At 40.0% G+C, this 24,737-nt stretch overlaps 1 protein-coding gene across 3 annotated transcripts in view; it reads right to left on the minus strand.

The window, feature by feature from the left end:
- Positions 1–24,737, minus strand: part of PTPRO (protein tyrosine phosphatase receptor type O) — a 230,812-nt gene that overhangs the window by 12,109 nt on the left and 193,966 nt on the right. For all 3 annotated transcript variants that reach the window (XM_073789003.1, XM_019937134.3, XM_033867016.1), the window contains 6 exons: positions 20,469–20,504; positions 17,215–17,296; positions 7,034–7,124; positions 4,848–4,924; positions 3,897–4,031; positions 3,545–3,667 (listed from right to left, as the gene is read on the minus strand). In XM_073789003.1, the coding sequence (XP_073645104.1) occupies positions 3,545–3,667; positions 3,897–4,031; positions 4,848–4,924; positions 7,034–7,124; positions 17,215–17,296; positions 20,469–20,504 (544 nt within the window). The remainder of the gene's footprint in view (positions 1–3,544; positions 3,668–3,896; positions 4,032–4,847; positions 4,925–7,033; positions 7,125–17,214; positions 17,297–20,468; positions 20,505–24,737) is intronic.

The following is a 24,737-nucleotide window of genomic DNA, read 5'->3' on the forward strand; positions in this document are numbered from 1 at the left end:
GGAAGAATTTGGTCTGGCTATGAGTTTGGAGTTAAAGTTTAGGTTTTCAGGTATTAGAGAGAAATGAATTTCAAAGTGTCACTGGTGAGGTCAAAATTAGAAATATAAATAAATGTATAAATACAAATATAATAATATTTGTATAAATATAAATGTCAGCACTTCAACTAGACCCACTGTCTCCTTGGCCTAAGGCCACATGTCTCCAGCCATACGCAATGTCTCTCTCTATGAGCGAGTTCAAGGGCTTTGTCTTCGACACGTGGAGCATGAAATCTGCAAAGATGCTGGCCAACCTCACTGCTGTCCTCAGGAAGTATGGCAAGAAAGTAACTCAAGCATAATAAATTGTGCAGAATGAATGAATTACTCAACACCCGGAGGATTTAAGGATACTCTATCCCCAGATAACTTTGGTTGCCCAGAAAAATTCACGAAAATGCTCGCTCTTTCCAAATGCGGATCACAGGCTGAGCACAAGACTCATACATTGTAGGATATGTGTGTTTTGATAAAAGAAATGTTTACATATTGAAGTACGGGAAACCATTCTGGGTTATACATGAGTTAACTTGAATTTTATGCTAACCAGAATGGCCTGTGTGTGGCCTATCAAACATACATTGTACACTTGCTTTAATTATTAAAGAAAAGGGCGCATTGGCCGGAAGTAAAGAATGTCCATGTTGAGAATAAAGATAAATGCCCCTCTTCCTGGGATGCCCATGCTGGTCCTCCTTCCGTGGTAAGAATCCCTTCCCAGGTGTCAAAGCCATATGGCTTGCTGTGTGTGTGCTGATCTGGGTTTTCTTTGAAATCTTGAAGGAATGTATCCCTGACTTGTTTAATATTCTTTGTTCTGACAAGATAGAAAACTGTGCTGAAAATCATGCTTCTCTAGGGCAGTTCTTGAGAGTTACCTGAGAGGCTGTCTTCAAGGCTATAGTCCTCAGTTTGGTTCAAATAAATATTCCTATTGTCGATTGTTTACTGGTTATTTTCATTGACAGAATATATACATATACACGCATACATACATATATATACCTATATATATAACTATATTAGAATACATATATTCTAAAATGTATCTGAAAATGTATCCAGCTAAAATAGGCAAGGTGGTTCAAAATTAAGAAGGCTTTAAATTGTGATTAGTCTCTCTGCAGCTGCAGGGCAGAGGTCTTGTATCAGATGGGTGATTCCTGTCAGCTGAATAGCGAGGCACAAGTAATGGGAACAAACAGGTTTTTGCTGGTTTTTAGTCTCCAGTTCTTACTCAGTTCATGCCAAGTTTCAAGTACTGGAAAGTGACAAATTTTGCGTTATCGTCATTTTCCTCCTTTCCTATTAAATGAGAAAACCCTGCTGGTTACATCTTACTTAACCATTCCAACATTTCTCATACTCTGATTTCCTCACTTGTGTAATTTTATCTGGTTGTACTCTGAAAATTTCCACATATCAACATGGAGGGAATAAAGAAGTGTATAAGCAAAAAATGAAAAAAATAGAAAAAGGTATTCATCGGCACAGCACAATGTTCTTTGGTAATTTAACCTTCATTGCAGGAGCTTAAAATTTAGATTCAACTTGTTTATGGCCAAAAGGGGGCGCTCTGGGATCAGATGCTTGCAACTACTGTATAAAAACCAGAAACGTCTACTATTCAGCGTTTTTATTCCTATGTTTCAAGCCCTTCACGTGGTTGTCATTGAAAAGTTATTATTTAAGACCAAGGACAAGGACATAGTATTGATCACACAGTGATCGATGTCACTTCTCCCAGTCAAGGGAACAGACCTTATTTTTGCTTTGCAACTTTTTTCTCCCAGATGCAAAACCTAGGGAAAGATTTACTCTGTATTTGTATAGCAGTTTATACCGGCTTCCTGGGTAAAATATCCAAGAAAGAAAGGAGAGTTCACATGGAATTGAGATTGTCAAACATTTTCTCTGATGGCTAAGTCTGTTGATGTTTTCTAAGTGATTTATTATTTTTGAAAACATTCATTCATTCACTGATTTATTAATGCCATGAAGACTTATTAAGTGGCTAAGGGTTAGGATTACAAGGATTATTAAAGCAGGATACTTGAGTCCATTACAGTACATGGGGTGGGGGGAGATGGGAAGGCAGACATGAAATGAGAGAATTATAACCATGTATGGTGCACAGTGATGGAGTGATATATATGAACTAGAGCAGGAGAGGAAAGGGAGAAAGGTCTTTTGAGACTAGGGAAGGCTTGATAAAGGAGCTAACACTTGAGCTGAAATTCTGAGTAGGAGTGTGCTTGAGGAACAGGAGGAGATGGGCATTTCAAAGAGGTGGAACAGCCTGGAGCAGTCTGTTAACAGTTACACTGGGGTTTGCCTAAATTCTCAATGTAGCAAAAGCCACTGTTAACTAGTAGTGGTTAAGAAGTGATTTGCTTCTTGTAAATATCAATAAATGGTGAGTTAATGAGTGCTTGGGTTGCACTGATAATGAACGATCCTTGTTTCCATTGCCTATGTTAAGGTCATCAAGCCTTTTCTGTAAAGGGCAGATAGTAGATATTTTAGATTTTGCGGATCATACAGTCTCTGTGGCAACTATTCAAGCTTGATGTAGCACAGAAAGAGTCATAGGAAATCAGTAAACAAATCTGTGGCTATGTTTCAATAAAATGCTATTTATGGGCATTGAAATTGGAATTTTTTAATGTCCATATAATATTTCATGTGAAATATTATTCTTCTTTTAATTTTTTCCAACTTTTACAAAGGTAAAATTCATTCTTAGCTCATGGACTTCACGAAGCAGGGTCTTTTGTTCATCCTCTGATCTACACTGTGAGAAAATGTTGTTTCTAAGCAGAGAAGCACATTTTAATGAGGACTTTAGTATTAAGTTTGTCCTCAACAGAGACCATGTTTAGGGGAGAATACTAGTAAAACTTAGCCTGCCTGTCAGCAGAGATGTAGCAGTCCTTACAGGAAAAAATAGACTTTTCTGACATTGTAATAATCAGAATTCAATAGCATTTCAAAGGAGCTAGGAAACCATGATTACTAAGGTCCAGAAGTAGCTTAGAAATAATAAAAACCAAACTACAACAAAGTAAGGGACAAAGCCCAACAAAGCGAAATAAAACCCAAACCACTACATCTAAAACTAAGTTTTAATTTATAATGCAGGTGCTTGTATATCCTAAATATACCCATATATGGTTAATATAAGTATGACAACACTTCTCTCCTCAGTCATGCCTGGTGAGCAGTGGGTCACCGTGTCTTCTATGACCCTGGCTGAAATCTGAGATGGAACGGTGTAGCCTTCTGATTCCATCTCCTCGGGCTCTCCAGGATAAGTATTTAATCCCCACCATTCTCGAGGAGTTAGGAAACAAGCACATTACACTTGGGATTTTCCTCTTGGAGGAAGCCATGTTGCCAAGTCTGAGGTGCTCATGGTCTCCCATGAAGGGGGACTGGTCTCCTGACCCTGGGGCTTCCCTCAGCGTGGGAACAGCTCCGGAGCCCACACTCTGTGACTTACATAGTTGATCCGGAAGTGTCTACAGGCCCAGGCATCCTGCCCTTCCTCTGAGATCATCTCCACTGTGATGTCTCCATAAGCTATGGGTTCTTCCGTGAATGGCCAGTAATGGTCACATTTCACCTGAGGGGACAATAGCACAACCTTTTAAAACAAACAGGCTAGGGAGGAAATAGTCTGTACTCATTTAGGGAAAGCGAATGACTTGCCTCTGAAGCATTGTATAGGATTATTGTGAGGATGAAGAATGAAGCAAGTGGAATGGTTTCCAATAGACAGTAGGCATTTAATCCATGGCAGTGGCTGGTACAGGCTTTGCTGCTAAGTGGGGCTGACCCCACTAGGCACTTACCCGCCTTTTCTCATTACACTGAGTGAGCATGACAATAATCTGAGACTTCTGTTGTAGGACCATCTTCCAAAAGTCATTTCTGGTTTCAGGCAGAGGCCCCTGTGTGGCAACATACTCCTGGGGTGAGTTGTATCCCTGGAAGGTAAGTGACAAAGTTGTCACCTAAGGAGTTACAGTCAACACCAAATGCTGTTTCACACAAATGAGAAAAAACTGAAAATTTACTGGGGATAAAATGGCAAGGGATCATGCATGTATGAAATGTTTTCTCCTTTTTTCATCAAGGAGGCAGTCATAGTAGCTGACTGTATAAATCCATACGATTGGACACATTGGGGGGGGAAGCCTAGAAATCACACCCACACGTCTTTACAATAACAACCACTGTCTTTACAGATACATTTTAAAAGCACAGGTGCTCAGGTGGAGCCCTTTGAGTTTGGTTGCTGACACTGACATTTAAGCACAAGAAAGATGATCTTTAGTATAATGATCTACTTTCAATTTCACTAATCTTTTTCAGAGAAATTTGTATATTACTAGTCTCTGGGCTTCTTTTTTTCCCTATTCTTTTTTTTTTTTTTGCGGTACGCGGGCCTCTCACTGCTGTGGCCTTTCCCGTTGCGGAGCACAGGCTCCAGACACGCAGGCTCAGCGGCCATGGCTCACGGGCCCAGCCGCTCCGCGGCATGTGGGATCTTCCCGGACTGGGGCACGAACCCGTGTCCCCTGCATCAGCAGGCGGATTCTCAACCACTGCGCCACCAGGGAAGCCCTTTTCCCCTATTCTTTATTCTAAAATGGAATAATGGAAACTGTTCTTTAGAGTGGGAGTGCTTAGTGGAGAACGGCTCTCTATTGAACTGTTTGACACATCCCTGAAGCCCTAATAGTCTTCCTCTGGCTGGGTTAGAATTTGGATGCCTGATTTTTAAAATTTTGATTACTTACAGGAATGTAGTTGGCATTGATGTAGTCTGCACCTTCCTCTTCATTCATGGAGATTAATCTCACTCGGCTAAAGTCATCTGTAAAGCATAAGGAGAAAAATATTAAAAGTCAGAGTGGAAGGGTGCAGCCACTATGAAGAACAGTATGGAGGTTACTTAAGAACTAAAAATAGAGTTACCATATGGTCCTGCAATCCCACTCCTGGCCATATATCCAGAAAAATGAAAACTCTAATTCAAAAAGATACATGCACCCCAATGTTCACGGCAGCACTATTTACAGTAGCCAAGACATGGAAGCAACCTAACTGTCCATCAACAGAGGAATGGATAAAGAAGATGTGGTATATGTACACAATGGAATATCACTCAGCCATAAAAAAGAATGAAATAATGCCATTTGTAGTAACATGGATGGACCCAGATATTATTTTACTAAGTGAAGTAAGTCAGACAAAGACAAATATCATGTGATATCACTTATACGTAGAATCTAAAAAAAAAAAAAAAAAGATACAAATGAACTTGTTTACAAAACAGAAACAGACTCACAAAAATAAAACAAACTTATGGTTACCAAAGGGGAAATGGGTGGGGAGGGATAAATTAGGAGTTCGGGATTAACAGATATAAAACAAAACAAATGAACCAGAAAAAAAAAAATCAGAGTGGAAGGAAGACTTGTCAGGACAATTCTGTACCCAATAGCTGCACTCAGTGCCAAGTCAAATTGGTCAGTGATATGCTAGGTAGATAAAATTTATTTTAGCTCAATATTTTAGCCTATCTCAATCTTAGCTTCTGGTTTAAATAAATATATAAATATCTCCCCACCAATATCTCCTCCCCTCAGCCCTCCTTTCCTTGAAAGAGTGGTCTCCAGGTTTTTTGGGGATTGTGGAGAATATGTACAGGAACTAAAATATTTGGTAGGTTACGTGGAAGGCCATAGAATGTATCCTAAACACAGGATTTCCATTTCACTCAGGGACATCCAGAGAATTCACTACTTTTGGGAAGCCTTGAGAAGAGAAGATGGAGTTGATGGTCTTTATGTAAACGGACTTCACATGAAAAAAGTAAATCCTGAAATGTGTACAGAAGTAAGGTGTTGTAATGATAATACTACTTAATTTTGTCAAGAACCTTTTTAAAGGAGGGAGTTCTTTTTCTAGAGCTTTGCACTTTTCCCTTCTTTCCCAGCTCCCCCTAGAGTGTAGCAGAGAGGAAAGTTAAATCTATATTGGAAGGTATTTTAATTGTCCTGTAAGTACTTTATATTACTTTTTTTTGTTGCTTTTTTTAAAAAAAATGTATTGGAGTATAGTTGATTTACAGTGTTGTGTTAGTTTCTGCTGTACAGCAAAGTGAACCAGTTATACATATACATATATTCACTCTTTTTTTTTAGATTCTTTTCCCATATAGGCCATTACAGAGTACTGAGTAGAGTTCCCTGTGCTATACCATAGGTCCCTATTAGTTATCTATTTTATATATAGTAGCGTGTATATGCCAGTCTCAATCTCCCAATTTATCCCTCCCCCTCTTATCCCTTGGTAACCACAAGTTTGTTTTCTACATCTGTGACTCTATTTCTGTTTTGTAACTAAGTTCATTTGTACCCTATTTTTTAGATTCCACATGTAAGCGATATCATATGATACTTGTCTTTCTGTGTCTGACTTACTTCACTCAGTATGACAAGTTCTAGGTCCATTCATGTCGCTGCAAATGGCATTATTTTGTTCTTTGAATGTTGCTTTTATTACAAAATGCTAAGGAATGGCAGAACTTGCCAGAAGTAAGAAGAGAGGTTTTTTCATACCTTGCCTCCCTTTCCATTTGCTTCCTTCCATTGTCAATGAATTGACTGAAAATAGATTATGAGCACAGATTATCTTGTCCCTAATTTGGCGAATACTTCTTGATCTCCAAAAAGCCAAATGGTCGGTCTTTTCTGTTCAGATACGATTTATTTAAAAGCATAATTAATAAATTTTCCTCCATATGACAGGATCTAATGACATCAAACACCAATGTGATCAATGCAATCACAGAGATGGCTTTGAAGATAACAGACCGTTACTGGGTCTGGCCAGAGGTCCCTGAAACTGATTACTCTTCAGTAACAGCCCTTCAGCCTTTGGAAGACATGAGTAGGATCGGCATTATTGACAATCTTACATGGTAGGATGTTTGTGTAGCGATTTTTACATCGGTTCAGTGGAAGGTCTGCAGCGAAGTGTGGAATATCCAGTCCAATCAACTTCAACTCCTGTAAAGGACAGAGAATAGATTTGAGGTTCCCATACATGGTATGGATTGCATTCTTGTTCACATCGGTTTATTGCTCATACTGGATTATTCTTCACTTCCTGCCTCCAATAGAATGATCACAATTATCACACCCCCTTTGCTTTACGCTGTCACAGTGGCTCCCTTTTGGGGCAGAGTGTACTTCTCCATCCTACTGTGGCCACCTTGCTTTTGGCCAGTGATGTTGGGTAGAACTCACGTCCAATCAGAAGCTTTAAATGTGCTCACTCAGCTTGGTTTGTTCTCTTGTGCTTCTGCCGTCTGCTTGCAAAGAACATGCCCAGGAAAGCTACTGGTCCCAGGATGAGAAGACACATGGAACAGACCTGACTCTGACCCACAGCCTGAAGTAGAATGATCTCCTCTGTCCCACAAGCCACAAGTGAGAAAAATAAGTGTTGTAGGTCACTGAGGTTTTGAGGTCGTTTCCTATATAGCATTATTGCAGTAATAGCTGACTGATGTAATACATGAAGACCTTGGATAGCTAAGTGATCACTTGGAGAAGGTAAGAATTATGTGCAGTACACTCAGGAGTATGGAGAATTTGAAAACAGAAGTAGGTTTCAGATTTTTGGAGGTACAAGGTAACTGAAATGTATGCAGTTTGCATAAATATTTCCTATTCTATGAGGAATTGTAGGTATTTCTCCTGAAGGTGATGAGCTTTTGAGAAGGTAGAAAAGGAGAGAGTGAGGAACAAGAAGTAGGGCACATTCTCCACGTTACAAGATATAGGATTGACAGTCACTAAAATCTGGTAATAAACCCCCAAAATAAGGATGACGCAGTAGTGGGTAGGCAAACCCTTCCATGAAAATAGGAACATCCAAGTATCTGTTTGTGTGTATCATTACTCATAAATTCTATTATCAGAAGGTGCACCGATAAAGCAATTTTTATATAAACAGACAACAAAGATACTTCAGAAAATCTATGTTACTGGAAAAGGGGGTTTCTAAGCTTCTATGACATGTGTCTGATAGGAAATAGGGGTTGGAGTCAAGCCACCTGGATTTCTCCGGGGGCATCAATTATTCTGTGGTCTACGTAAATGGTGCTCCCTGGAATTGTGCAGCGCATGACCAATGCAGCAAATCCCATACAAATCCGAGGGCAATATTAGTAAACGGTCTGTCTAACCATCTAGGAATGGGGTTACATATATAGTATGCATTTTTCTGTAAGACTATTAAGTGAACAAGTAGAGATACCACTTGCTGGAAATTTAATTTACGTGTATGGGATGCTATTCTTCATGATTCCTCCCAATTATTACCTTAAAGAATCATAAGCTGGAGGAATACTTCTCTGGGGGAAGAATTTTGGAAAGTCTTTGAAAGAGTTTTGAAGGGAGTTGGAAACATTTGATGATGTTTTGAGAGATTGAGCAGGGAATTTTTTTGGTGTGTGTGCGTTCAGTGTCTTGATTCAAGTGCCCGTGCAAAGCAAATGTTGTAGACACCCAGTTCTTGGGATGTCTGCTACGTCCACATAGAAGTTCTTTGGTAGTTTAGCGTGTGTGTGTTTAATGGCATTGGAATGCAAGCTGCAGTCAACATGGATGAACTGATCTAATTGTCCAGATTTCTCTCTTCCTTTGATTTCTCATCACTGTTGGCTATCCAAGCTCACAAAATTGCGAGCTCTTGGCCCAAGTCGAAGTCAATCTTAAGAGAGGCATGGACATATATACACTACCAAACGTAAGGTAGTAGTGGGAAGCAGCCGCATAGCACAGGGATATCAGCTCGGTGCTTTGTGACCACCTAGAGGGGTGGGATAAGGAGGGTGGGAGGGAGGGAGATGCAAGAGGGAAGAGATATGGGAACATATGTATATGTATAACTGAGTCACTTTGTTATAAACAGAAACTAACACACCACTGTAAAGCAATTATACCCCAATAAAGATGTTAAAAAAAAAAAAGACCAACTATGCTGACTTTGATCTTCAGTTTACAAATTTAGAAGTTTTTTTTCATCTCGGGCAAAACCCTTGCTTGCCAAATGCCCTTAAACAGAAGCTTGTCATTTTTCCTTTATAACTGTTTTTTCCATTTTAAAGGGTTGTCAAAGACTGATTATATTATTCTTATAAGAAACAAAATTTATTTTTAGCAAACTTCAACCAAATCAGTGTTATTTTTAGGTTAGCTCCTCTTGGCAGCTATAAGTGTACTTAAATGATGCTTCCATTGCTTAAAATATTTTGGAAATCTACCTCCTTCGGGGAGTGTCTTTATAGATAGTTTGTCAAAACATCTGGCTTATTTTGGTGGACCGCTTATAAACTGCAGGGTCTTGAAAAAGTATCTCAACTCTCGTTAACATCAGTTTAATTATCTGTAAGATAAGGCTAATAATTTTTCCATACCTCACTGGTATATAGTGACTATCAAATGGAATGATTAAACTCAATAAATATTAATGCAGCACTATTGATCGTGATTGTGAAATGCTTCCATTATGATTCTTTGTTTGTTTAGCTTTGCCTGACTCCATAGTTTCTCCCTCCTTTGCCATTTGTGCTAACTGAACAACTCTCCCCCAGTAAAGCCCCACTTTGAGGACAGACGGATAAGCCACAGGAAAAGCCCTCCGGTACCAAAAGAAACTGTGGAAACAGATTGAGGCTGAGAGCTGGAGCACATACGGAAGCTGACTAACTGATAGGACTTTAATTGTGTGTTGCCTCCCTGCTGTAAATGCCCTAAGTTGCTAAGAGTGACTTAATTGGCTGAATACTGTAAATGTAAATTGCCAAAGTTAAATTGTAGCAAAGCAGGAATGGCACGTATACACAAAATGCCTTGCAATCTTTTGTAATTCAGCCTGTCACTAAGTGGAAAATCAAATACTAAGTTTCCAGCCCAGTAGCTTTGCAGTTATTTTTTTTCCAACCACATGGAAACTCCAGAGACTTCAGTCTTCATGAAGGCGAAGTATGAGGTGATGGCCTGAAACCAACATAAGTCATTTTTGAATTTTGTTTTGCCAGTTTTGTTTCTAATATAATTTATCATTGTGGGGTTTTTTCTAGGTTACATAGTCATCCATAGTGTTGAATGATGATCCCTCCAAAGATATGTCCATGTCGGAACCCCCAGAACCTGTGAATGTGATCTTATTAGGAAAAAAGAGTCTTTGCAGGTGTAATTAAGAATCATAAGATCATCCTGTATTATCTGGGTGCCTCTAAGTCTAATGACAAGTGTCCTTATAAACGAGAGAAGAGGAGAAGCCATATGAGGATGAGGCATTGATTAGAGCTACACAGCTATAAGCCAAAGACGCCCAGGGCCACCAGAGAGGCAAAGAAGGATTCTCCCCTAGAGCCTTCAAAGGGGGACCATGGCCTTGCGAACGCTTTAATTTTGGACATCTGGCCTCTAGAATTGTGAGAGAGTACAATTCTGTTGTTTTAAGTCACCAAGATTATGGTAATTTGTTGTGGCAGTCCCCTAGGAAACCAATACAGTCACTGAAGCCAATGACAGTATGTGTTGTGTTGGCTGTGTTTGAAGCATACGGTCTTGAAAAGTGGGGCACAAACGCACGCACTGTATGCCTGGGTTGCCATAACGAAATACCTTAGGCTGGGTGGATGAAACAGAAATTTATTCCTCATAGTTCTGGAAGCTAGGACATCCAAGAATCAGGTACTGGCAAGGTAGGTTTCATTATGAGGCTTCTCTTGGTTTGTAGATGGCCACCGTATTACTGTGTGCTCAGATGATCTCTTCTTTGTGTGTATGTGGTGGGGTTGGGGAGAAGAGAAAGCAAGGTCTCTAGTGTCTCTTCTTATGAGGGCACTAATTTCATCATGAGGGCCCTATCCTCATGACCTCATCTAACCCTAACCACTTCCCAAAGAGCCCATCTCCAAATATACCATCACACTGGGGCTTGGACTTCAACATATGAATTTGGGAAGGTGGGGTATACCTTCGTTCCGTAACATGTACCACATCTTCTCGGAAGAGCACAAGCTGTATTCTGGCTTTAGAGTCTGTAACAATGTCAACAGGTGATAAGCATTTGTTGTTTACTTTCGGATGAGGTTGGACATTAGAATCAGATGAGATAGATGACTAGACTACAGGACAAGTCAGGAGAAACAATCTGACCTGTGTTGTGGCCAGTGAAAGGTCCAATGGGATAGGGCAATGGCTGGTTACTTTTCAGGTAAACGCAAAGGGAGAAGAAAGGATTTAGAGCAAGGTATTTAGTGATGTTCTGTATTAGTTCCCTAGGGCTGTCATGACAAAGTGCCACAAACTGGGTGGCTTAACACAGGAGTCCCCAACCCCTGGGCCACGGACCGGTACCAGACCATGGCCTGCTAGGAACCGGGCCGCACAGCAGGAAGTGAGCGGCGGGCCAGCGAGCGAGCAAAGCTTCATCTGCCGCTCCCCGTCGCTCCCATTACTGCCTGAACCATCCCCACCCCCACTCCCACCCCCAGGCCATGGAAAAATTGTCTTCCACGAAACTGGTCCCTGGTGCCAAAAAGGTTGGGGACTGCTGGCTTAACAGGAATTTATCATCTTATAATAATGAAGGCTTGAAATCCGAAATCAAGGTGTCAGCAGGGACATATGCCCTCTGTAACCTGCAGGGGCTCACCTCTTCCTAGCTTCTGATGGTTTGTTGGCAATCCTTGGTTTTCCTTCACTTGCAGGTGCATGACTCCAATCTCTGCCTTTGTCATCACATGGGATTCTCTCTCTTTGTCTCTGTGTCTTCACATGGCTATCTTTTCATAAGACCCTAGACATATTGGATTAAGAGCCCACCCAACTCCAGGATGACCTCATCTTAATTACATCTGCAATGTCTCTATTTCCAAATAAGTTCACATTCTGGAGAACTACGCAATTAGGGCTCCGACACCTATAACAGGTACTCTGAAGGAAGAATGGGAAACTTGGACACCTGATGTAATACTGGGTAAGAAGGATGTCAACCTCAGGACAGTCTAGCAATAGCTAGTAGGGCCCTGGGCTCCAGGATGGGTAACGTTCCAATCACTAGACAAATTACTAGTACAGGCACTTGGAAACAGAGACCAAAACTTAGGCAATGAGGAATGAGAGCAGAGGAAACTCAGGTCTGGGAAAAAAGTAAGACCCCTTCTGTAAGAACTGCTGTAGAGCGTGTGAGTTGACTTATTTCAGCAATGCTGCAGGTAGATCTCCAGGGAACTGGACTGAAACGCAAATAAAAACAGCTACAGTGACTTCCCTAGTGGTGCAGTGTTAAGAATCTGCCTGCCAATGCAGGGGACACAGGTTCGATCCCTGGTCTGGGAAGATCCCGCATGCCGCGGGGCAGCTAAGCCCGTGAGCCACAACTCCTGAGCCCACGTGCCACAACTACTGAAGCCCTCATGCCTAGAACCCATGTTCCACAACAAGAGAAGGCACTGCAATGAGAAGCCCACGCACTGCAGCGAAGAGTAACCCCCACTCCCCGCAACTAGGGAAAGCCCATGCACAGCAACGAAGACCTAACGCAGCCAAGAAAAGAATAAATAAATAAATAGTTAAGGTTTAAAATAAAAACAAAAACAGCTACAAATGGGAGCTACTACCAGAAATCAAAGATCATCTCCTATGAACTATGTGGCGAGTGATATAGTTTTGTTCTAACCTCTGCAGCCACATCTCCAAACAAAGGTAGCGAGGGCTTTCCTAGCATCCTGATCAAACACAAAGTACAGAAATTAATGGCAAAATTAACAATACGTGCTATGTCTTATGGGATCTGGGATTCCAAGCTCTAAATTCTGGCTTTTTGAAACGTTCTCAACATGAGACAATAGAAATGAGAAATTGAATCTAATCCCTGAGTCCCAAACCTCCTTAAGAAAAGATGTATATTTTCATCAGAAGGATAATCAATCTTTCCAACAGATCTGAAATCAGATACAGAGTGAAAAAGGAATTTATTCAGTGAATGCAAATTAGCAACTCGTGTAGCTTCATGTATGCCTGGTACTGGTAATACATGTAAATCCAGACAGTTTCAATTTGCATGATGTTTATAAATGACATAATGTCTCAATATGAGTGTGATCTTTCCATGTCAGTATCAACATGAATACAGGTATTAAGCATTAATAGAAACAGAACAAATAACTGTCCGATACTGAATTTAGCTAGCCCAATTGATTCAGTCATCTCTATACCCTCTTGGGGTCCCATTAGAGCAAGAAACATTTTTTTTTCTTAAGCCTCCATTAATTATCAAGTTCAGGAAAATTTGAGGGCTGCCATGTGAAAGGTTTGACGTTCACCCTGAAGTCAGGTATGAAAGCACAATGGGTCTTTGAAAATAGATGGGGTTACTCTGACACTGAACCTGAAGATGTGCGGTTGGGTGGAGTTGGAGGTTGGCAATTCCTGGGAGGCTGTCAAATGAAAAAGGAAGTGAGTCAGACCACTAGGTCACTGCTTAAGCAAATGTTAGTCCAAAACCTACAGTCTGAGCCTGTGATTTAAAACAGACTTCTGGAGAGTAATTTGTATTTTCTCACCAGAGCAGAGATACAACATCAGGACTTGGCACGAAATAAATTACATATTTGACCAATGATGTTCTAAGAACAAAGGGATATGGAAAAATATCCTTAAAATAAACAAAAATTACTAAACACGTCTTCAGGTCATGGAGTGATGGCTGATTTCATGAGTCAGCTTGGCTACTCATAGCGCCAAGTTGCTTGGTCAAACATCTGTCTAGATGTTGGATGAAGGTATTTTTTTAGCTGTAATTAACATTTAAACCAGTAGACTTGAGAAAGCAGATTACCTTCCATAATGTGAGTGGACCTCATCACTCAGTTGAAGGCCTTAAAGATGAGGTCTCCTGAGGAGGAAGGAAGTCTATTTCCAGATTGCCTTTGGACTTGAGTGGCAACATCAGCTCGTCCCTGGGTACCCTATAGATTTCAGACTTGCCAGCTGCCACAGCTGTGTGAGCCAATTCCTTCAAATAAATCTCTCCATCTATCTATCTATCTATCTATCTATCTATCTATCTATCTATCTATCAGCTTCTATCTTCTATTGTATTATCATATATAGGATCTTCATATTATAAAATATAATTATATAATAATCATATAATATAATAATATAATTAACATATATTATATATGTGTATATATATGTATAAATGTGTATATATATATATACATAATGTATATGTCTCCTATCGGTTCTGTTTCTCTAGAGAACACTGACTAATATGTAAGAATTATAAAGCTTCGATGTAACCTTGTCCCCAATTTAGTCCAGTGTCTCTCCATGGAATACCACTGGCTTGGGACAATACTTTATTGTGTGAGACTGTCCCACTCATTGCAGAACACTTAACATTGCTGTCCCTTTCCCCATTAAATACTACTCCCAAGCCATTAGGATGACCACACACCCCCAAACTCCCCCTAGGGCACTGCCTGGTACAGGTCCAGCTGAGAACCACTCTGTGTTCAACTTACCCATTCTAGAGATGAAGAAACTGAGGTGATGAGAAACTGATTTTTTCCTGTATTAATTAGTGGCAAAGCAGTAGTGAGGATCCAGGTTTTTGGACTCTCAGTTTGGTACCTTCCTATCTGCGTTATAAATCCTATGAAATAAGCTTGCATGTGTTCATTTATACCTTGAATATATAGAAGCCCTCAGCATATTGTAAACTGAATATTTAGTCATAAAATTGACCATTCAACTTTTCACATTTTTGAAGCAGCTGAAGCTCAGATCTAATCACTTATTGCGTGGTCCTCTCTTTGGGTATAATGCTCTTGGTTTCTGGTTTATCCACATGGTACCAATAAGAACTGTCCTTTTCTTCCATAATTCTGCCCTCCCAGGCTGCAGACAGTGTGAGCAGACATCATGAGCCATGCCAGCCAATCAGAATCCTCCCCTGTTATTTTTTAAACTACGAACAAGAAAGACAGTCAATGACTCCCTTTGGCAACCATAGGTGTGATACTCCGAGGCTGATTGCGGTCGCATTTTCCACTATGAGAAAGAGGTTGGTTTGCAGCCAAAGAAAGTGAGGCCAAGACAAAGAGAGAAGTAGAAATGAGAAATAAAAAGAAGGGGTCTCTTCAGGTGTGTGGCCCCTGATTCCAGCCATTCCTGAGACTGAGCTGCTTCCCTGCTCTCCTCCTGGTTTAGCTATTCAACCTTTCCTTTGATTATATGAGATACCTTAGTTATCCTTTGAACAAACTCCCTTCTTCTTTGGTCTAAACTAGTTTGAATTGTATTTCTGTCATTCACAACTGAAAAAAATATTTTCTTTTTACCAGAAAACGATTCACTGAATTTCTTTTTATAATGATGCAATTCAGAAGCACAGTAATAGTTACACTGGGGTTTGATGACATGAACTGGGGGTACTCCTAATCCTTCCAGGAGAGGCAGTGACCCTGGCTGTTCCACCAAGGTCATATCATCTGGTAGGAATTAAGAGACTGTGGCTGGGCTTCCCTGGTAGCGCAGTGGTTGAGAGTCCGCCTGCCGATGCAGGGGACACAGGTTCGTGCCCCGGTCCGGGAAGATCCCACGTGTCGTGGAGCGGCTGGGCCCGTGAGCCATGGCCGCTGAGCCTGCGCGTCCGGAGCCTGTGCTCCGCAACGGGAGAGGCCACAGCAGTGAGAGGCCCGCGTACCGCAAAAAAAAAAAAAAAAAAAAAAAAAAAAAAAAAGGTAAAAAATAGAAGGTGTAACTACAATATAATTTTTATCAGAATTATCTAGATATTTATTTTCTTCTGAGTTTGGGCTTATGTTTTCTTATAAAAAGTGTCCTCCTTTCGTTGGTATACTCTTCTGAAATGCCATCCTCACCATAGATCTCCATTTCAAATTGAGTTTCTGTTCTTCGAGCTATAGCATTTGGTGTAGCATTTATAACTTCTCATGTACCTGCGTACAATGGATGACTGAGCCAGGCTTTATGTGGCATTTCTCGTGACACAGGTGATAGTTTGGGGGCTTTGTATTTGATAATGTATAACATCCTTCTCATCCTTAAATGCCCTGTTAGAATGAATATCCATACCAGGATTCCTGCTGATTCTTGCAGAACAAAGCTGTCCTTGGCTGATGTGAGGAAAGAAATGAATATGGATAATGAGGAGAGAGCAGCTACATTCTACCACCTGGTGTCTCACAGGAAAAGCAGCTGAGGGGCTTTAAAAAAAAATGACATAATTTAGAAAAGTCACTTTATCTTTCCCTTCTCCCTGGTCTCCTTGAGCCTTGCTGGAAGCCTGAAGAATGGGAAGCTATCCAGACTGTGTTCTGAGCTGTGAAATGTGTGGGAAGAAAACCTGAGGACCAGTTGGATCCCTCACACTACTGAGATCCTAGACCCTTTTCCATCTACTCTGACACATGTTCTCGGAATCAAAGAAATATGTGTGCTTCAGAAAAAGATGTTGCCAATTTTATTCCTCTTTTACCCAAAGCATGTGTAACTCTCTTTCTCCAATTTCTCCGAGAAAAGAAAACAAAACCCCACAAAGACATGTGCAGTAGAATGCCAAGAGTCCTACAGCAAAAGAGACACCAGGCTCTTACACGCTCAGGAGACAAAGGGTTCCAATTCATCCAACATCCACCCTTACTGTGTCCTAAGTGGCATGAGAAACACACTAAAAATCCCCTGAAAGAGAAATCGTTCCAGGTCTCAATCCTCAGCTTGCTTTCTCCCTGCACTTTCCATCCCCCTGGTTTTCAATGTTACCATTGAAAACTTCTCCTGTTACCATGTTTGTTCACCCCAGCACCCCCAGTACCTGCATCTCTTCTCTTCTTTCTTTCATTCGTGCCACCCAAACCCTGACCTCCTAACTAAGGGTTGACATCCTGGCTCTGAACCAGCACATTAGGTACCCCCAAGCCCAGTTACCATCCGGTCCATTATGAACCACACCACCAGCACTGCCTAGTGAGCAGGGGAATGACACTGGTATAAAGCCCAATTCCCCTGCCCACAGAGGGTAGGAAAAACTTTACTCACTCACCTCAAATTGAAGAGAAAATTTATAGTCAGAGTCTTTGGCCATATCCTTGATGTAAGCGTCAAAGTCATCCAGTTGCACCGGGCTTTGTCAAATACAAAGAAAGGTATGTTTTAAAAATCCTGTTGATAGGTGTCATATAGCGTTTAACACCATACTTCTCAAACATGAACAATTTTCTTCTTACTCCTCAGAGGTTAACACTCTTTTTTTTTGGTTAAAGTTACCAGTCGCTAATATATTATAATTAAAAAGAGAGCCCTATATATTAAACTTCCATGAGGATAGGAGAAACCTCTAGATTTTTAATTGGCTTTTACTTTAGCAGTAAAATATTACATATACACACACTCATACACTCACAGGTATATGTGTTGTTTCTAGAAAACTCCAGTTTATGGAAAAAAACAAAGGATTAGTCTGAAGACCTGTTCGAATTATAGTTTTACTTTATTTACCTAACTCTTCTGAGACTTAACATGCTCATCTATGAAAAATCAGAGTGATACCTACATCACAAGGTTGACACACAGTATGTTACAGATTACAGAAACATGGAAGTTTAAACAGCTTTACAAGTGTAAGGAATTGTGCTGCACTGTCTTCCCAGAGCAAAGGCAGTGTCCTGGCAGGAAACATTTCTCCAGGGAGCTCTCACAGCGCTCTCTCTCTGTCTCTCTCTCTCCCTCTCTCTCTCTCAGAGTTGTGTTCAGAGTCTTGCATAGCAAAATGGTTCAGGACAATCAAGTAACACATCTGAGTTTATGTTTCTGTATCAGTAGCAGAAGTGCTCACCTTCCTCCTTGTTTTTTGTTTTTTTTTTGAATAAGAATTCGGTTTTATTTCCTGTGGTTTTCCCTAGCTGCTTATCTCTTCTAGAGCCTACCTGTGCCAACCTGTTCCCTGAGCTTCTTCAGGATGCTGCACTGTCACCTAACCCAAGCCTTTCCACCTTGACAGGGTCCACAGAGTTGACCTTTCCCTTCGTCTTGCTGCAAATTACTCCGCTTATATCATCTATCTGTGGTCTTATGCCCTATTAGCAAATACAAAGTATATGATAGATATTTGTTCAAAGTTGTCGATTAGCTAACCTGATAGATTATGTTAAGATTTTAGTTGATTTTTTAGGGTATTATACCTCCCAGATAATACATTCAAATTTTAATGGTTTTACTTAATAATGATAACATGAATGCCTTGTACCCTTAAGACACCCTAAATACTCTTATGCGTCATCTTGCTGGGTTGATGGTTAAGGTAGACATGGACAACGTTAGCCCCACACTCCAGATGGAACTCCACAGAGAGCCCAGGCTGAGACAGTCAAATGAGTAGTTCAAGATCTCAGGGCTACTAAGCTGGAGGACCCTGGGTAGAAGCAGGAGAAGGACTCCTGGTTAAAAGCTTTGTCATTCAACTTTGCCACCCTTCCAAAAGAAACAGCTAAACGGGGGCGGGGTGGGGTGATCCTTCCCTGCTGTCTTTGCAGTGCGTTGACCTTAAAGTTGGACTTGATGATGCTGGTTCTCATCTCATTAAGAGGAAAATGGGGTTAGAAAAAGCAAAAGCAGGATGGAGAGGGGAAAGAGAGTCAGAGGAAGGATCCAGGAAGTAGAAGAATGAACATCAGGGAGAGGAAGAGAATGGTAAGGAGAAGAGAAAGAAAACTGGGAAGGAGCAGAGATCTATCAGTGGGACAAAGGTTTAGAGGGAGAGAAGGTGAGGAAAGGAGGGGCGAGGTAAGGGCTTACTGTGGTAAGGGGCGAGGGTAAAGGGTAAGGGGCAAGGGGCAAGGAGAGCCAAGGAGCACGGTGGTGGCAGTGGGGGGGCATTTGGAGTGAAAGAGAAAAGGTAAAGAGAAAGTAAATGGAAAGATGGGAGGAGTCCCTCAAAAATGGCTTGTAGAAGCTTATCCACTGCTTGATACCCAGATCCACTGCCATTTCTCCATCATGGGTCTACTTCACAAAGTTTACCATTCTCTACTTTTATCAATAACAATACGTTAGAAACTGGAAAAAAAAAAAAAAGGTTTGTAGAGAAGGAGGGAGGATGAGAAGGAAAATGAGAAGAGGGAAGGCGGGAGCTGGTTTGACTCGAGGTTTTGGCTTGCGGGCAGGTTCCACCATGTCTGCGCTCCACTCAAACTTTGGTCCACATCCTGCTTCTTCTCTCTGCTTGGGTCTTGGGCTCCCTTTGGGTCCCAAGACCGTGTCCTCTAACTGCTCTCGTCTATGCCTCTGTACTTCACTTAACAACCCCACTAATAATTTTGGGCAAGAAAGTCTTTCCGTTTCTGTCCAATCATTCCTTTGGGCTGACAGCACCTCTCCTCTGCTTTGGCTGGTCTCGTCTCTCCTGCATCACTTGATATATGCCAATAGAATCCGTACTGATTTGAAATAGATTTAGGAAAAAATTATTCTGTCACCTATATGTGCCAAAATATTATATGTCACTCAAAGCTGAAGAGAAATCTTTTGCATCAATTTTTCTCTTGTGTTATGTATTCCATTAGCACAGATACCATAGATTTGGCTGGGACCCCTAACTGCCTCCTTAATGAACTCACCAATATTCTATCCCAGGCAAGTATCAAGAATGAACTCTATTTATAGGAATGATCCACTCTTTATATGAAGAGTTTTTAACTAAAGGCCTGGAGGTGATACTCTAATTAGGCTTTTGAAATCAACTGACTGTTCATTTTCACCCATCAGAATTATAACTCTTATGACGTAACAGTTCAGTAGATAAGTGAAACCACAGGTTAGCTAAAGTAATTATCCTTTTCTGTTTATTATAAAGATTTCCTGAGACAGCATTTATCCAAGTATTTGTTACAACATCAAACAGAGTAACAGCCTTTCCCTGCAATAGGCACGAAATTTGAAGATACAAAATGTCAAAGGTTTTTGTACTACTTTGATGTAGCTAAATATTAGATTCCTTATAGATTTAGAATAGTAGACTTCCTTCTGTAAGACTTATAATTCCTAACAACCCATTCCTTTTCAGATTTCACGTGGTGAGAATTTTCTTTATTCCTGACATGGTTTCTGTTGGTACACTTTCTTGGTGGTCACTGCCATCCATATGTGTAAACACACCTACGCATAATAGCTTAGCTATTTTAATATGCATTTGCCTCTTTCATAAGCATCCCTTCTATTTAAAGACAGCAAACTTTTCAGTTTGGAAAGTGAAGATCATCATAAAGAATATTTTTAAATGAAATAGTAAGAAAAACTTACTTAGTCAGTTTCCTCTTTTTTAAACCATTTTTACTCCTGTGAATTAAGAAAAGAGAGGCAAATTTATCTGGACAAAAGAACTGATTAACAAAATGATTAAACTTGAAGAACTTTAAATAATTACATCAGGCACTGCCATTTTATTTAATTTTTATTAAACATACCTCATGTTTGTTTAATTACTTCCCCTTAAATGAGAAGATAATGATAAAAATTCCAGAGTCATGTTTTAAAACTCTTGTTAGATTTCTGGGCCATACCTACACTTTATGTTCTAGATTTGCCAAAAAGCTGAATTCTAGAAATATAATTTCTTGCTCCTGGTGATTAAGTTGCTGAAGTGCTTTGTAAATATATAAAGTATTTCCTGTCTAAATACTCCAGATTCTACAGGCAAAAGGAAAGAATCAGGGAATAAAGGTGAGAACTGGTGGAAGGAGGATGGACATAATGGTTTTTAAATTAAGGAATAAAACAACCTTTTCGGACATTTTCATCGGGAATGTGAATTTGTGCTATCAGTGTTGTCACGTGTCATGTATTCTATTACGGCGTTGTTCTTATTCTGTTTTGAACTAGTTTTTCAGCTATCTGAGGAACTATACCTATTACCTGTTTGTTCTGAATTCATTGCTAGTCTGCAAGCTCAGACACATGTAATACTAACGTATGTTTCAGTTTATTATATTTTTAAGGTTTTTATTAAAAGGGGAACTATTTTCTACCAACACATAAGATAACTGACCTAAGTTAGCTAATGCTAAGATAGTATCTGCTGAAGGGCTTCATTATTGTATTTAGATTGTCTTATATAAATGATATTGATACATGATTGAGTGTGACAATTTTTATAAGTAATTTTCAAAGGTCTTGAAATATTGACGGAAGCACCCAGACTTTCAGAACATAAACAATCGATAGTAAATAGCCAGGTGTGATCTGAGTACTCTTATGTGCCAAAATATTTATTTATATTGAAAATTAGGAATGCTTGGGCAGCCGCATTTCTGGAAAGCCTTTAGCGGAACGAAGCACTGCTTCCTTCGGGCTTTCATAGCACTTGGTTCATGAGTATTTCTTACGTGGTCTGACCATCAGCTGTATATGTGCTCCTTGCTAGACTGTCCTTTGTCCCCCAGAGCTGAGCACAGTTAATGGAACACTAGCAGGTGGCCAATAAATGCTTATTTAATTGAATTGAAACAACACATCTTTGTTATGTCATCCTCACAATTTTTTTAATGATGCAATTAAGGATTTGATATTAGACTTGGGCTCCTGAGGGATCCCACTGGGGAAATGGCACTTGGGGGTGGAGAGGAAGTAATGCAGCAAAGGAAATATCCATAAAGGCAAGTGGTGTTCCTGGTTTTCCTTTTCTAGTTTCAGATAGTTTTTATTTCTTCTCAATTCTGAGTGAAGACAGTACATTTTAATAGTTCTTGTCCTATTTTTTCTCCCTCATCCTCTCTTGGTTTTCCATACTTGGGATTTAGAGGTAATAGACATTCTAGTTTTACTTCACCTCTCCCTCATCCCCCCAAAAGACCACTGTCATGGTGTACCTCTTGAATAATTCTTTTACTCTGCTCTCGTGATGCTAATTTAGTTAACGTTAGGAATCCTACATTTACTTTGCATAGTAGGAGCCCATTACTTTAGTGCTTGATGAAAACATAATGTTAGCATAATAAGGAACACTTCTGATAATGTCAGGAGGCTGCCAACATGTTTTGTGATTCAGAGTGAAATTAAAAAAAGAAAAACACAAAACCTTTCCAAATGCAAACAGACTCTAAGGGAAACTGGGAAGAAACAAATGTATGTGGTAGGGTGACACTGAATACATTCAGTGCTGAAATATTAAGTCACTACTATTCCACAGCTGTGTGGAAACCTGATTCATGGAAGAGAGGCAGTATTTTTTTTTTTTTTTTAGAGGCAGTATTTTTTTCTTTCAGTCTCATTCACTAATTGAATGAACCTTAAATATAATATGAAATTCTACCACATGTTTTGTATGACCTCTTGTTTTAAGTGTATGTCTTCATGATTTGTGTGCAACTTTCATTGTTCTGATTGGATTTTGCTGAATTCCTGAAGATTCCAAAGGGTTCTTGTATCTTAAGGCTGTGGTACAAGACAGGACTGAATTATGAGACTCCACAGCCACACTGATAGAATTTTCCTGCATTTTCAATTGCCGTGCTGATCCTAAGACTCAAATCAAGGGATAATTCACTTTTAAACATGTAAATTCAGGTTTTGCTAGCAATGTTCACTTTAGCACTTTATGGAAAGAGCTCGTGTGTGTGCATGCCACAGTGACCATTTTGGGTGATGTTGAAGACATCATCTTATCATTGTGAAAGATTTTCTGAATAACTGATAACACCCATCCAACATACAGTATATATGCATACAGGATGATGTGCTTCTTTTATCTTTCCTCTTTCCCTTATACTAGATTAGGTTCAAAACCCTAATGACGTCCAGAAGTTAAGAAGCATTCTTTATAAGTTCTTCAGGGTTATGACCATCTTGGAAAGCCCGCCAGAATGAAATTCATTCCAAAGAGGAAAACGAGGCAATGGCAGAGACATGGGGTTCACAGTGGTTAAAAACAAACAGAAACTAAAACCCAAAACCGTAAAGTCAAAAACTTTAAATGACCACAAATTCCTAAGCATTACTTACTCTTTCATGAACTAAACAAAAATCATCCCCACATCTTAAAAAAGGTCTTTAGAGTTATGTCATTCTCTGAATTGAACATGCAACAACAAGAGTAAAGCTGAGCAGTTTAAACTAAATATTGCATCACGCTTAAAATGCCAACTGCTGAGGATTTAGAACAGACAGATGAATGTGAATAGGGCGTGAGGTGACCGTGATAGCAAAAAATGAGAGTAACAACACTGAATCCAGATAGAGCTGGTCCAATTGAGATGGTTTTCTTTGAACAGGAAATACAATCTGAGATCAATAAAGTCAGAAATCCTGGCAGAATACAATCTTGGGACTAAGCCAATGAGGCCCGTAGGCTCTACACCGGTTCTGCCACCACCTGGGAAAAGGTTTGAGCAACCTATGAGGGAGAGAGTCTCTGGATTTCCACACAACCATCAGAGGCATCAGGCGGATTTTAGACAATCAACAGGAACATATCTTTCCAAGAAGTTGATAGTTTAGAGACAAAGCCGGGCAGTGTTAAGAGAGTGTGGCTCTGTTTCTTGGGGTGGTTGTTAACGGGTGGGTGAAATATGAAGACAAACACATCTAGAGGAGGATTTTAAAAGACTGTATAGAAATGAAAACAGGGGAGAATACCCACAACTTATTAGATGTAGAGAAAAGTAGCAAAGAGTAGGGAATTCGGGTGAATTTGTGAGTTTGCTGAGTCGGACTTGAAGGATCAGGGACCATGAACTTTACCTCTTTTATTTCTGGCAGAGCGCAAGTCTAGGGCTGAAAACAGTTTACGTTCGGTATCTTTTCATTGGTTAATATGTGTGTAGTTTACGAAAAGTGTAGAAAGCCTGGGGCTCTATGCTTTGCCTTCTCTTCTCACCTGGAGAAAACCATTTTCAGCCTCAGGACCAGTCTTCAAAAGACTACTGCAGGGCTTTTTTTCCCCCCTAACTTAGGTCTCATGTTATTTGATCAGTACTATAAATAGCAGACCTTGAAGGAGTTGCTAGAATTCCAAAATATGTGTTCATCAGGGGGACCTATTAAGAAAGACATACAAACAAGCATAGGCCTGCCTGATATAAGCTTAAAACAAACTAGGGAAAATGAGAAAGAGAATTAAGTAGGGAAAGGAATATAACATTACCTGCGTCTTTCTTTCGTTTTAATTGAAATCTGTAGAGGGTACGCTAACAGTATTGGCTCCAAGTATTCTAATGATAGGTAGAATACTTGAGGATGATCAGTAGATGTTAAGTTCAAAGTAAATGTATATTTTGAAAGTCAAGATGGAATTGATGTGTATCATGTGATGTTAAGTACTTAAAATATTGGTTGACCATGGGGAAGTCCTATACTGGAGACTTGTTATTAAGAATCAACTTAGAATAATGGTGAAGGGGTCTTCATCATCCAGTACATTCTTCTGAATTTGTTGCTTATACATCAGTGTCTACCATATTTCACAAGTTTTTCACCTAGCTCTCTTTTAAAGAAAATACAGATTGCGGTATTAACAATCTCCACTGTGAGAAAGTTCTTTTTTTATTCTTTTCCCACTGCAACTCAAATTCTAAC

This window comes from Tursiops truncatus, chromosome 11 (genome assembly GCF_011762595.2).
Source record: "Tursiops truncatus isolate mTurTru1 chromosome 11, mTurTru1.mat.Y, whole genome shotgun sequence".
NCBI classification, from domain to species: domain Eukaryota; kingdom Metazoa; phylum Chordata; class Mammalia; order Artiodactyla; family Delphinidae; genus Tursiops; species Tursiops truncatus.